The sequence below is a fragment of the Oryzias melastigma genome, linkage group LG14, assembly GCF_002922805.2.
Source record: "Oryzias melastigma strain HK-1 linkage group LG14, ASM292280v2, whole genome shotgun sequence".
Taxonomy (NCBI): Eukaryota; Metazoa; Chordata; class Actinopteri; order Beloniformes; family Adrianichthyidae; genus Oryzias; species Oryzias melastigma.
In genome coordinates this window covers 3,701,458-3,716,167 of record NC_050525.1, presented here as the reverse complement: position 1 = coordinate 3,716,167, position 14,710 = coordinate 3,701,458, and the positions used below count along the sequence as shown (strand labels likewise).

The 14,710-nt window shown below is 36.4% G+C and overlaps 1 protein-coding gene across 2 annotated transcripts; it reads right to left on the bottom strand.

The window, feature by feature from the left end:
- Positions 1 to 1,049: 1,049 nt before the first annotated feature.
- On the bottom strand, positions 1,050 to 12,271 carry spns3 (spinster homolog 3 (Drosophila)). 2 transcript variants are annotated; one of them, XM_024265693.2, is made up of 13 exons: positions 11,894 to 12,271; positions 8,765 to 9,005; positions 8,617 to 8,682; positions 8,213 to 8,349; positions 5,347 to 5,498; positions 5,114 to 5,180; positions 4,882 to 5,024; positions 2,597 to 2,749; positions 2,331 to 2,520; positions 2,188 to 2,253; positions 2,006 to 2,104; positions 1,747 to 1,918; positions 1,050 to 1,492 (listed from the first exon to the last, which is right to left on the bottom strand). In XM_024265693.2, exons 2-13 carry the CDS (start codon positions 8,988 to 8,990, stop codon positions 1,425 to 1,427), a joined length of 1,539 nt encoding a protein of 512 aa, XP_024121461.1. In that variant the 5' UTR covers positions 8,991 to 9,005; positions 11,894 to 12,271; the 3' UTR covers positions 1,050 to 1,424. The 2 variants fall into 2 exon arrangements, with proteins under 2 accessions (XP_024121461.1, XP_024121462.1); XM_024265694.2 differs by lacking the exon at positions 11,894 to 12,271 and having other exon boundaries at positions 8,213 to 8,336; positions 8,765 to 8,804.
- Between the last annotated feature and the right edge of the window lie 2,439 nt (positions 12,272 to 14,710).

The window sequence follows — 14,710 nt, the reverse complement described above, 5'->3', positions numbered from 1 at the left end:
GTTTGGTTTCACCAGAACTCCTCTCTTGATCAAAGTTTAAACACTGCTCACTGGCGTTCTCAGTTCCTTGGATATCTTCTTATATCCCTCTCCTGTTTTGTACAGTTCAGTTACCTTTTCCCGTAGATCTTTTTGACAGCTCTTTAGCTTTCCCCATGACTCAGGATCCTGAAATGTCAGTGCAGCACCAGATGGTGGGAGCCTAGAAACTTCAAGACTTTATTTACACACACATTGATTACAGACAAACAAGTCCCTTGTGAGGATGGTTCCCATTAGCTGCCATTTATACCTTTCTGTATGCATATTTTCACTCATGATGGTAAACTTTGAAAAGGGTCATTTGAGAATTTTCTTTTGTCATTATGATTCAAAAAGAATTGACAGTAAATGGCTTCACCAAACCAATAGCTATGAATGGAAAAAGAGTTTTGTATTATCATTCATGTTCTATGAAAAATGACCAGGAAATCACAATTTCTTCCAGATTATGTAAACTTACAAGCACAACTGTATTTATCAAAATAACCACTCTTGCTCTGCTACATTTTCTGACATGTTCTTTATAATCCTATTTTTCTTCATTATTTTTTTTCTTTAATGTATGTTAATCAAGCTATAAACTGGCCAATCAGATGTCTTAATAGAAATATCTAGTCGCATATTGAATGTTCAAAATGTTTGATTGATTGATTTAGTGTAGCCTTTTTTCAAGTGGTAGGGGTGTGGCCTTGTAACAAGCTCACTCCTGATTGGTGAGAGCTGTTGCCATAGAACCAATGGTTCTGACCAACTCGGGCCAATCAGTGCTTTGTGACAACATCTGCCTCCAGCATGGCAGAAAAAAATGGCCACTGAATTGACTTCATTTCACTGGAGCTGGAGGAAAGCCATCTTTTATGGATGACATCATACTCACCCTGTCCAGTTCTCTTCTACAAATCTCCTGCCCATCGCATAGACTAAACAACCATAGATCTATGATAAAAATTCTCCAGTATACTCTCAAACAACAAGTACTTGTAATAAGTCCACGAAGACAAACACAGTGAGGAATGAAGAAATTTATTTGGAAAGTCAAAAATAATTTAAAAAACGGCATTTACAAAAAAATATAATCACATTTCCTTTTTAAGTAAGTGTTTTTTACATGACCATTTAGATGGGAAGTCATATTACAATCTGCTGAACTGTACAGTATTCTCAGGCATTGATGAACTGGTACAAAGCTGTTTGATGGCAAAACAGTACTGTGTGGTGTTTGAAAGACAGTACAGGTACACAATAGGAGCATCTGATTGGATGGAATATTCTTTTTTAAAAGTAAGTGTCCTTAAAAGGGAATTAAAAAAGAGTGCTCACACACTCTATGTCCTTCTCAGGTATTCAGAAGTGAATGTGTTTGGATTGAACGGCTGCTTTGTTCAGGGTGTGATCTTGTGGCTCAGCTCTATGGAGGGTTGAGGTGGAGGGTGATGCTGCTGCTGCTCTTCTGGAAACACACACAAAGAATGTGTGATTTAAAGAAGATCCGAGGATCAAACATGAGCTGACAAAGCTACAGACCAGATACGAAGAGGTCAGCTCTAATAAGACACGTCTTATCTTTACTAGAGTAAATTATTATTAGTCTTTGGCTTCCAGAAAGCTTAACGTATGGAAGTACGTGTGCAGATTAAGGGAATTTTAGCTTTAGGAAGAGAAATATCAACAAGTGGCACAAACATGCATTCAGAACTGCTTTACCTTCAATCAAACGCAGGACTGCTTTACTGTCTTCTGTGATGTATTTGGTGGTAAAGAGGAAAAAAGCTCCACCCAGGATCCCAACAAAAGGGCAGAGCAGGAGGCTGAACTTCAGGCTGTGGAAGCTCCAGTTCAGATCGCCAGGTTTAGAGGAGCGTATAGCATCAGAGATCTACCAAACCACAGGGGGGGGGGACAGCATCAGCGGCAAGATTCAAGTTGTTGAAAGTTGAGATGTCATACTTATAACAGTTCCCACCACTCCTATCAGGTAAGGACTCCCGGCATCTCCCAGGAGATGAGCAAAAGAAATCTGCAGCGCTTCAGCTGTAGCTCTTCTGGTTGGTATGACAACATACTGGAGGAGAAAAGTGCACAGAAAACTACGGGTTGGTGCAAAGTTTCAGTTAAAGTGAGCCGTATTTGAACATGTAAACTCACCAGCAGGATATCAGCCATGACAGCCCAGTTCAGAGAAAGCAGAAGTTCCCCGAAAAAAATAAAAACCTGAAAAGAGACGTTGAAGATTCAAATAATGTGAAAAGAGGGGGGCCGTCGCTCAGCTGAAGGACGCCATTTCTTACATAAGTAGCTGGAATGCTTGAGGCCGCCACAAAGATTATGATGAAGATGCATGGTACTGATCCCAGCATGCCCACTCCACAGATGAGTGGGTCGGCATATGGCACCTTATCCCTGAACGTCCTGGACATGGTGGTGCCCAGAGCACCCCCGAGAATGCCCGTCGCCACGGTTACACCCCCAAAGATGAAACTGGAGGATGCAGCAGAGAGAACCGGTTAAATCTGCAGACATTTTAAAGTGTAAAGATTAAAAGTCTGTGCGGCACCTGTCTGTGGAGTCGCAGGGCTCATCAGTGCAAGGTGGGCGGAGTCCCTGAGTGACGTGAGCCCTGGACAGGAAGGTGGGCACCCAGAAAGCCAGGGCTCCGGTGAGGAAGGCCAGAGCTGTCACTCCCAGCGATGACCACACATAGCTTTTACTACGAACACAGGAAGCAAACAAAACTGCAAGAATTAGGTTGATTTATTATGTATTTTCACAACAAACAAATCGCAAGACAAATTCAGTAAGAACAAAAATTGTGAAATCCTTCTGTCACATATAACTTTTTACATTATTTTACCCTTTAACCCCTGAGGCGTCGAAGACACAACATCTTTATCATACTGTAGCTTTTCTACCACTAAAATGATCAGAATAATTCCAGTAGATTCTAAAGGATCTCCTTCAGAATCGACTAGAATTACGTTGATCGCGTTAATAATTTAAAAAATACAGCAAATCAAAGAACATAAACTCTGGAGCTCTGGTGTTTAAGGGTTAAAATTCATTCCATATACCGGTAGTCTTGATTTAACAAATGTATATTATCTTAAATTTAAACTTTTAAAATAAAAAGTACATGTTCTTCAAGAGATTTGAAATGTCAGATGGATAGCAGCGTCTCCATTTTTTATTTATTTATTCTCATTTTTAAGAGGAAATGTAAAAGGTGTGTGTTGAGGAACAACGTGTAGTTTATGCTTTTGTACAAAAACAGCAGATAAATCTGAACGATTTAGTTTTTTGTTGTATAGACATAATCAGTTTCTCACATTGAAGCAGACAAACTTTGATCCTTCCTTCTTTCCACCAATACTTTAGTGGCATCTTAATTATTTAGTTTTATTGCAGTTCTGCCCTAACTACACTATTTGATATCACAGCACACTTATTCCCATTCTAAAGCCCTACTAGAGAATTTGGCTTCAGCACTCTTATGATCTCTCAGACAGTATCAATAAAGATTCTTGTTAATTATTAACTTTCAAACTTACATTCCAACCAAAATCTCCAAGGTTTTTTTCCATTTAATTAAAATTTACACCTAATATATCAATATATCCTTTAACTGACAACTGTAAGTGCCTAAAATCTTTACAGTAGCTAAAATTCCAGTTTTAATCAACACATTTACTTTTGATCCAGAAATTCTACCTAAATAAAGATCAGTTTTTATTCTCCACAATCTTTAAACTAGCAAGGTAACCAATTGAGCAGAAATGTTGTTTAACCATAGAGAATTATTGCTGGGTGAGTTTCATAAAAGTAATTACATGATTTTCAACATGCTGCATTGCTGAGTGTCATAAGTCCCTGGGTAAAGGCTCACATGTCCTAGGTATGGGACAGTAATATTATTTTATTTTAAAGGAATCTTTTGCTCTCAAATTCCTAATTTTTCAGTAATTTTTGAGCATGTTTCTTGGATCTTCCTGTGTTTTTATTTTCCATTTTGTTACATATACCACAGTTGAAAACATATTTTAATATTTAAATTTATTGGGTATATTATATTGGGTAAAATTATACGGCAATAGTGATGGTGTAACTTTTTATAGTGAAAATGTTGTAGGGTTAAGAAAGTAGAATCAGAAAACAGAATTAGTTTGGAAAAGTTAATTGAAAGTCTGTAATCATTCTATTAGATTTTTTATTTTAAATATTAAAAAAAATCTATTTTAAACTGGTACATATGACCAGTAATTGCATAGATCGAATTCAAGAGATATAAATGATGAGTCACCCTCACACAGCATGTAGTAGAACACCAATCATGGTGTGCCACTGAGCTCTGTGTTTGGTCTCTTTTTTTTTTTTTGCTGTTCATGCTTCAGTTTTGTGACAATTGTCTGGAGTCAGAGCTTTGTCTCCCCTCTGGTCACTGGCAGGAGTAGACTCCTGAGTGTTAAGGCTAAATCTCCCAGCAACCCCAGCGCACACTCCCCGGATGCAGCTCAGCTGACATTCATTGACAATCACCCACATGATACTTAAGCACTGCAGAGAGTCTGACTCAGTGCGAAGTATTGTTTGTGCCACTCTGCCTTGGTTCATTCTGGACCTGATCTTCTGTTTCTGACCCTCTGATTGTCTGCTGCCTGCCCTGACCCTCGCTCAGACTCTGACATCTCTAGTCTCTTCTTTGATGCTCCCATGCTCGTAATTGACTCTTCCCTCCTTTCCCAATATGTGTATTTAAAATTCCAATGTGTTTGAGAAAAAAAGTTGAATTAAATAAACACTTTTTTAAATGTTTGCATATGTTTGTATATAGACTGTTCATCTTACTTTTTTAGAAGATACTTTACGTCTTCCAGGTAGGAGCTCTCTGCTACCACTCCTTCCCCGTTGGTCTCTGCAGCCCCTCTGGCTGGGTTGGGACACAAGAAGATCATCAGGATGAGCCCTACCACACCCATGATGGGAGTGATCTGAATACAAAGCAGAAAGAAGATGGGAAATGTCAGCACAAACTTGATGTATGTCTGTGAATTTACTCTGCTAGAGAGCGTCTCCTCACCCTGAGAGCCCAGTGCCAATCCCCCGTGAGAGAAGCACTCCCCGCCCCGACAATGTATCCAAGACCACTGGAAAACACAGAAACATGTATAAAAATGTTTGGCCCACATAAAATGAAACTAACTATCCATGCAGAAAATGCAAATATTTAGGTTGAGCCATATTTGGATTAGCCAGGAAAAACATGTAAATGTACAATCAAAGTCATGTCCAAAGGTGGATCTGGGTCTTTACCTTCCAACAGGGATGAAGATGTAGAAGATACAGATCATGATGCTCCGCTTACCCCCAGTAAAGAGGTCTCCTATGATTGTGGGAGCAATAGTGGAGTAGCTGGCCTCGCCAATGCCTACTAAAGCCCTCAGCAGAGCCAGGAGCCAGAAGTACTAAGGAGGGAGAGAACATAACTGGTTGGTACAAAAACCCACTCATTACTAGAGAAGATAAACACTCTATTGGTCATTTATGGTTCAAACTCTGGAAACTTTAGCTTCCTGGAGATATTATCTGACTCGTAAACTCTTCATTTTGCTTTATGCTAAATAATTTATAGTTTCCAAACATCTAGTCTGTAGCGAATTCCTGATTTTACCCTTGATTTGCTCACTTTTATAGTTAAAAGACAGTTTTGCTTCAATTAAAATTGAAGAAGAACATCCTAAAACTACTCAAAAACATACTCTTTAAAATTCAGTAAACACAGGGTGTTTTACTCGTGGGGTTTTTGTCAATTTTATTTTTTGGGAGACTTAGAAGTCATTGTTCTTTAATTAACCCTTTAACATCTTAGGCGTTGCTTAGGCTTAAACACAACATTTTTAACAAACTGTAACTTTCCAATTATTAACACGATCAACATAATTCCAGCAGATTTTGAAGGAGAAAAGCAGCTTACACCTAATCAAAGAACATAAACACTGGAACTCAAGTCTTAAAGGTTAAAAAAATGGTATCAAATAAAGTCATATTTCTTATTTTCTTTAAGTTCTAACCGGTGTTTGTTTCTCTGATTACCATCACTCAGCTTTTGACGAGAAGTTTTGAGCTTTCTATAGCTTTGTCATTCTCCATTATTGAACATTAATTATGAAAGTTTCAGAATACGTTTTAGCTCTTTGTGGCTAAAACAAAGGGCATTTTCAGTAACTGTTTCTGCTGTCAGAATTCACACCTTTGCAGGAAGTGCAGTGGAAGTGCAATTTTTCTAGATGCAAAACAGCAAAAGCAGAAACAGGAAATGACACCTTTGTGCTAAGAATAAAGATACGCTAATGATTTACTAGAAAGTCAAAAATCTACGCTCTTGAGTTTCTGCTTGTGAGGCTTTATTAAGTCTCTTCCAATATGTCATGTAACGTGCTTGAGTAAAGACAGAAGCAAAAGATGAACTCAGGTCATCATCACTGGAAAAACGTCCTTCTCAAAAGGTAAAAAAAATAAAGAAAACAGGATATTTTCCCTGTTATTGGGGAAAAATCTGCCAATAGAACCAGTAAAGTTTGTCTTGATAAGATTTCTTAAAATAAGTTGTGATGTCCTGCCCTTTTAACAGTAAATTATAGCTTTAAATGAGCTATAAACTCTCATATTTTTGCTTCAATATTATAAATAATACATCTTAAAAGAATCGGGCTCTGCTAAAAGAATTGTTTTATTTCTTTTCTCCCCAAATATACCTTTTTTTAAAGGTTACAACAGTCCAACTATCCTGTTTCCAGACATTAATCATCTTAAAATAAGACTAGAATTACATATTTGAAGGTAAATTTGTCACAAATATATCTGTAATTGTTAAGCTAGATTTAAACCAGACATGATTCACAGCAGAGCCATCGAGTTTCAATGTTAGGTCAAAGAACAGACGCTATCTCAGGTCCTGCGGCGCGATTTGGTCATCAGGCCGGCAGCAGCGTGTTTTGAGTGTTGTGATGTGATGTTGGCGGAAGATGCGACACATCAAAACTTCAAAAATCGGAAGTTTACTGCGTCGACCAATCAGGGACTCAGCTTTGGCCATGTGACATTTTCAGTGGCAGGAAGAAAACAAATCCAATATGGCTGCTGGAAGTGAGGGTTTTTTTCCTGGACTCGTCAACTTTTTTAACCTGGTGGGGCCGCAGGGTTTCTGGAGACTTTACTGGACAGAGCTTGTCACAAAGCCTGTGGAGTTGGAGAGATTGAGCCCGCTACGCTAGCAAGCCGCTCGGTGGACAGCATAGCGAGCTAGCAAGTTTCAGGCAAGCTCAAAGGTCACTATGCTGGCCCGTGGGTGGCCGGCTGACCGGTAGGTGGTGTTATAGCGAGCGCGGTTGCTCCAGCTCTAAGGCCTTGTGAATTTTTTTTATTTTCATCCAGGCAAAAATAAAAAGATCCTCCAGTTTTAGTTTTCCCCTCTTGGGTTAATTCTACAAACTGGGCCACAGACAGAATTAACATTTAAAATAGCCGTCATCCAGTGCGGCTGGAAAAATATCGCACCAGGAGAGATTCTGAATGACCTGGTGAACCCAGACATGATGACATGGTTGCTGCCGACACTGTAGAACTCTCCAGAACATAGAAACCCAAGCTACTCGCTCAACATCATCCATGTTTTCCATTTTGGCAAATGAAGTCCATAAAAATGTAGGCAGTAGCTCCTCCCACAAGCAGCCAGGGCATCGAGGCCATTTTAGGATTAAGACATTTGAACGACAAACTTATTTTTAAGTTCTTGCAGTATAAAGTATCTGTTGGTTAAAGAATGGCAGATATGTTGCAGATTAACTTGAGGAATCTTTTCTTTTTTATGAATCAGAGAAAAGAAAGAGGTTTTTTATTCATCTTAACAGGATAAAAGAACTCTGTGAGTCGGTTTCCTCCAAAAAGCTCTATATTTGATTAAAAACAACATAAAACATTTTATTTTTTTGTAATCAGTCCTCTTTTATTTGCTTGTGCATGTGATGCTCCCCAGATCTAAATATTGATGCATGATAATGAATGGGAATAAAACTAAATGTTTGAGGAGAGGAAAATCAATAAATATCATGAAGAAGCCTCCTGATTGACATTACTTATACATAATCTGCTAGGTTTGAGTGATCCGTTTGCCACTTACCGACTCAGTGACGAAAGAGCTGGCAGCTGCAGTCAGGAGCCACACACACAAACCTCCAATCATGATGTATTTGCGGTTGTAGCGATCACCAAGGTAACCGAAGAGAGGTGCCAGAAGTAAGAAACTGCAGATAAAAACTGCACATGTATTGACACAGTTTTAATTCCCTTCACGTGGCAAGTAATCAGTCCATTTGCAGTCAACAAAGAAACAGGGAGCATGAAACCCAGTTAAAGCATTCTTATCAAAGAACAGATCTCTGCTGTGCTAGTTCCTCAAGAAACCAGAAGGTTCTCACTCTACACTTGAAAGATGTTTTCACGATAAAAGTGAAGAAAACTGTTGATTTCTGTTATGGTTTTATGAAGGAAAAGTAACTTTTTTCACGAGTTACATTATCATACCTGTTTGCAGAAGTGCTGCTGTGCTGTCACTTATGTTAAAGAACGTTTGAATGTTCAATAGAACACCTGGAAGACACGACAATGCACACAAGATGTAATAAAGTGCAAAAAAGCATAAAAAGTTTTGTGTTGAAAAGTTAATACCAACCTGCTATTGTGTAGCGCTCCATGTAGTTAAGCAGGTTGATGTAGCAAAGAACTGCCATGGCCACATAGGCCCGTCTGTTTGAAATGGTTGGAATCTGGGACTCAGGTGTTGTGAGTGAAGTAACGCTGTTAACAAGAGCGCCATACTGCAGACCCGGACTGGAGCTGAGGCTCCGGCGAGGTGCTGGGTTCTCCTTGGACGACTCCACCGATCCGTTTGGTTCCATGGTGAGCGGTTTTATCTTCAAGAACAGAATAGGTTTTCGATTCACAAGTGTGTCGCATGTGGAGAAGGGACTCAGCTGTTTGTTCTTCACAAAATAAAAGAACAAATCAAGACAAGGAATTTATTTTGAGTAGAAAATGTTACATATGTTCCTCTATCCTTTATCTTTTTGCTACATCAATGGATTCAGTTGAAAAAAAATCCAACCACAAAGGCTTAGTAGAAAATGGGGTTATTTGTCTAAAGTTAACAAAAAAAAGGTCAGAGTACCCTATCAGTCTACCACAAAAACATAACTACTGAGATGCAATCACTGTCTTGGTTGAAATGGTACATTCATATTGTGGTGAGGGTGAATCGCTGCATCTGTCCCCACTGCAGATCTCTGCATTTGTGTATGTTAAGAGAATCAAACACGAATTGTGCCAATTTCCAGAACAGTTTCACACAATAAAGATTCTCCCGCTACTTTCTGTACGTTTTTCTTCATGTAAAAACTTAATCCGACTTTGAGTGATTTCAGCAATCTTTGTATCAAAACCTTCAGAACATTACTGCTTATACTTTCGCGTATTTATAAACTTTATGAAATATTGAGCAAAATGTGCCCCATAGAAAATGAATGAGAAAATGCTCAAATATTTCAAAACTTTATGCACTTTGAAACGTGTGAAATTCTGCATACTTACAGATGGAGACACCATTCAAACGTTAAAATGTTCTGCAATTTTTTAGGGTACTTTGGAATTTAGCTTTTATTTAGCAACATGCTAGCTGTTTTTGGCTAGTTTAGACATTTTCCCAGTTTTTTAGGCTAATTAAGAGTTTAGCTAATCTTTTACCATTATGCTAGCTTCTTTGTCAAAATTATACATTTTAAGCTATTAAGAGAAATTTGAAGTTTAGCTAACATTTTAGCATTATGCTAGCTATTTTTGTCAAAATTATACTTTTTTAAGTTATTTAGGCAAACATGGACTTTAGCTTATATTTTAGCATAATGCTAGCTGTTTTGTCGAAATTACACTTTTTTAAACTATTTAGGCAAATTTGGAGTTTAGCTAATGTTTTGGCATTATGCTAGCTGTTTTGCTAAAATTATTCTTTTTAAAGTTCTTTAGGCAATTTTGGCATTTAGCTAATGTTTTAGCATTATGCTAGCTGTTTTGCTAAAATTATTCTTTTTAAAGTTCTTTAGGCAATTTTGGCATTTAGCTAATGTTTTAGCATTATGCTAGCTGTTTTGTTAAAATTAGACTTTTTTCCCTTTTTTTGCTAATTTAGCTATTTTTTAGCAAACTTTCAAATTTGCTTTCAGGTATCAGCTTGAGCATTTTCCGCCATCACCTCTGGCATCTTCAGTGGCAACATTCAGCTTACAGCTTTGACACTTGCATTATCGCAGGTAATGCTATAAATTTTGTTATTTATTGTTTTATTACATCACACCAGGCTTGGTATAAGCAAATTAAAAGATTCCTTCCACATTGTCGCTAGCTTATTATCTAATTTTCAAAATTCTTTTATTGAGTTTTAATGTTTTTGTTGTTGTGACACACAAATCATATATATAGACAAAAGAAATTGTGAACATCATGAATGTAAGAGTGGGTCTGTGACACTGGTGTTAATGTATTTCATGTTTTATGTTTAAGTCACATTTTATTCAAATATATATATATATATATATATATATATATATATATATATATATATATATATATATATAAATATATATGTGTGTGTATATTAAATAAATAAATGAGATAATTCAGTTATAATTGTAATACTATTGATGAAGGGGACCGCGTTTGACACCATGTTTGTGGGAAAAAAAGCATTTTACTTAGTTTAAGTGTAATTCAAATGTAGACTAAATCATGACCCCACTCTTCATCATTTATATGGTAATGTCTTTCCCAATTTGACTCAATCTGTTGTAATGTACCACAATCAGCTTAGAATTTTACAACACAATTGGCTGTTTTAGTTCCTGTTCAGTCTGCAAACAAACCTACACTTTTAAATCATAACGACCTCAGTCAGCCTTTATTTTTTCATTTTTATCAGGTTTTCCACTATTTTTACCGAGTTTTTTTTTTTCACGCATTCAGTTGAATTGATCATTCATGGGTTCATTATTGCATGGAATCTCTGTGAAATGATTTTTTCTGTTGTTCTGCTCCTAGTAGATGTTCAAAATGTAACATTTTACTGAAAAAAGGCCAACTAAAAAACCATGGACGTAAATTGAATCAATGAAAGTCAATAAAAGACTGTGTTTGTCTCACTGCACATGGCTGATAACACATGATGAAACCGTTGTATATTTCCTCCTCGTGTAAGGCTTTTGAAGTTCTGTGCTTTGTGATTAATCTTGTTTACTGGAAATAACCTAACACAGTTTGCAAAATGGTTTTGTAGAAATAGTTGTGGTGACACAAACTGCAATTACACAACAGCTCTGTCAAAACAAAGAAGGAGAAGGAAGAGTTTGGTAAAAATAAAAAAAAAGAACACTATGTTTCTACTAAAGGAGAGAAGTTTCACAGTCAAACAGTAACTTTCCGGCTTGTTGTGTAAAAAAATCCACAAGGGCCGTTAAAAAATCTACAAAAACTTGTCATGACTGCATCACAATGCCTTGGAGTTTTGGCATGGAGCCCTCAGAAAAGGCCACTGAATTGATGCCCGTGTTTTAGACTGTGTGCAGAGGTAACAGTGAGTCCATTGTGTGCAAAAAAACATTTCTCCAAATGCACTGCTAAAGCTTCTACTGCATAATCCCAAAGTCCTCTGCATTTTTATCAAACTCCCAGTCGCAGCAAATGATGTAATCAAAACACACAGACGTGACCCTTAAACTCATCAAAGGGTCGTGATTAGTAATAAAAAGAGACTCACCTCAATGTGCGTTTAAAGAGATGTTCAATGCTCTTCCTTCATCTTACATCTGGACGTCTGTGGCTCGACGTGTCTTTAAGACCTGGGGAAGTGACAAGAAGCTTCACCTCTAACTTGACTCAAGATATATTGGGTTAGCAGGAAGACCAGCCCACTCAGGGACAGTCATATGTTCTTCATTTGTCTCCATCCAATGCTGCCAAATGCCATTCTCACTTGTCAGTCTTTAGCTCGTTTATTCTCCTTTGTTAGCAGAACAGTGTAATACAATCTCGCTAAACTGATCTATTTAAAAACTTTGAAAAAAAAAGAAGATTAAGGGCGTTATATTTACTCATCCTGGTTTCAGTTGCTGGTTTAATTTGGTGGGGGTTTTAGTCAGCAGTATAGCTAAAACATTGTGTCACTTCCTCACAAAGGAGAAGTAACACTGTCCTTTTTTTGAACCAAGACAGTTGTATCTACTGTTAATATGTAAACTTTTGCTTAAAAAATGTCAATGACAGCAAAAAACGATGTACTTTATTGGTGTTTTCCTGCAGCTGCACTTTCAGTTTTAGAGCTCCAGAGTTCTTTCGTTGTAAATTTTCAATTGTTACCACAATCAACGTAATTCCAACAGATTCTAAAGGAAAAAGGCGGCGTAGGCCGCCTTTTTCCTTTAGAATCTGTTGGAATTACGTTGATTGTGTTTGCTGTTTTGGCTAACCTAAGTTTTTTTTTGTTTGTTTTTAGTCTAATTTGGCATTTAGCTAATATTTTAGCTAGCAATTAGCATCAGCATTTTCAGCTATTAGCTTCAGTGATTTCAGCTTCAGCATTTTTAGCTATCAATTTCAGCATCTTCAGCTATCACCAGCATCTTCAGTGACCAAATTCAGCTTACAGCATTCACACTAGCATTATCGCAGGTAATGCTATATATCTAGTTCATAATTATGTTACAAAGTTACGGTTTTAAAGTTGTAAAAATTTTGTTTTAGAATGTTTAATACGTGTTGTTCGGTCTGCGACCAAAGGTTTGTTTTGGATTTTGTCCCCTTGTACAAATGAGTTTGACACCCCTGCTACGACGAGACCACAGAAAAAGGGGGAAATTACTTTTTTTAATTTATAATTTAAATCAATGTTTAAAATAACAATATTAATAAAACACCATTCCTCTCAGCCCTTGTTGTTTAAGTATGTATATATATATATAATTTTATTTTTTTACTTGTTGTACCTGAGGATTTACTAAATATTTCTTCAGATTTTAACAACAGAAACTGAAACAAAAAATGTTCAAAAATGTATTTACTTGGAGATCAGGTGGAATGATATTTGCAATGGTGTCTTTCATATAGTTGTAAGAATTGTACTTTGCTTGTAGGCTATTATTGCATGCTTACAACTCTTTAATCACTCCCATTTATCTTTTTAAAGTTAACATAATGATTGACTCATGGATTGAAAGCAGAGAAACAAAAAACAGTGCAAGCTGTTCCATTTAACCCTTGGTAGAGCTTTTTTCAGCTTATTTGACTTTACAATTTGCTCTATTCGTTTATTTTTCATTTTTTTGTGTCAATGCTTGATATCAATCTTTAATGAACAACCTAGCTTCCTTTAATATATATATATATATATATATATATATATATGTTTATATATATATATATATATATATATGTTGTATTCCACAATAAATTCATTATCAACCCTAAACTGTTAAAAAAAACTCAATTCGGATTGATGACTTTTATCATTTTTATTGCAAAAATATCAAAAATTGAGACCAAACAGGTTTTATGTTTTAAAAAAAAAACTCAAACATGTTGAGACAAAATAAAAATGTATAAAAACAAAGCAAAAACAAAGTCAATGTAATGAGAAAAATGCAAAAAAAATTAAAAAAACATTGACGATCCATTGAACTACAATATATATCACACAAACCTCCAAATGTTTACTCCAATGGGAATCCCAATTATATGTCAAAAATGTTGTTATGTTTGTTTGTTTTAAGACAAAACTTTCAAAGCTAAAAACCTTTGAATCATTCATGCTAAATTTTGAATGATGGAGGAGTCGTAAACAGTTAAAACTCACCAGTGAGTTCAGGCTCTACTGGTGGAGGAAGTGGTCTGTATGTTCATCATAACATCCCAATGAAAAAATGTGAACATTAAATCACAATAAATATAAAAACTAAAAACTCAAAGCAGACAGACATGACTGCTGGATGTGGCTCCAGTGTACCAACTGTTGATGGCGGATGGCGATGTAGAACTGCACCATTGTTTTCACTGAAGCTGAAGGGGTTTGGGGGATAGTGGAATGGAGTCCAAGGGTTTCCTGACATCTATTGTCATCTGGACTTCTTATCTTTATGAATTATAAAGAATGTGTTTGTATAATGATGCAAAAAATAAGCATTCAGCCAAAATCATAATCATTCACATTCAATCTCTAAAAAGTAAAAGTGTATCTACACACCTCCATCACCTTTTAAATGGCACAACTTGGAGAAATGGTGAAAGAAACACTTTGATGCCTCACTGTGAATGTAGCTCTAAGAAAATATTTATAATAGAAAAAATGTAAAAGAGTTTTTTAATATTATTTAATTTAATTTTTTTTAGGTTTATATCTCAACTATTGATGCGGCAAGTTAATTGATGAAATGTAATACTTTTCAATTATTCAACATTAAACAGGCAAGAAAGCCCCACTCCAATCATATATTTTCAAAGTCTTTCCAGTGGTCTGTTAGTTATGATTATGCTGTTTTTTAAGGGAAATAAAAAAACTGTCATTTTAAAGAACACAGAGCGC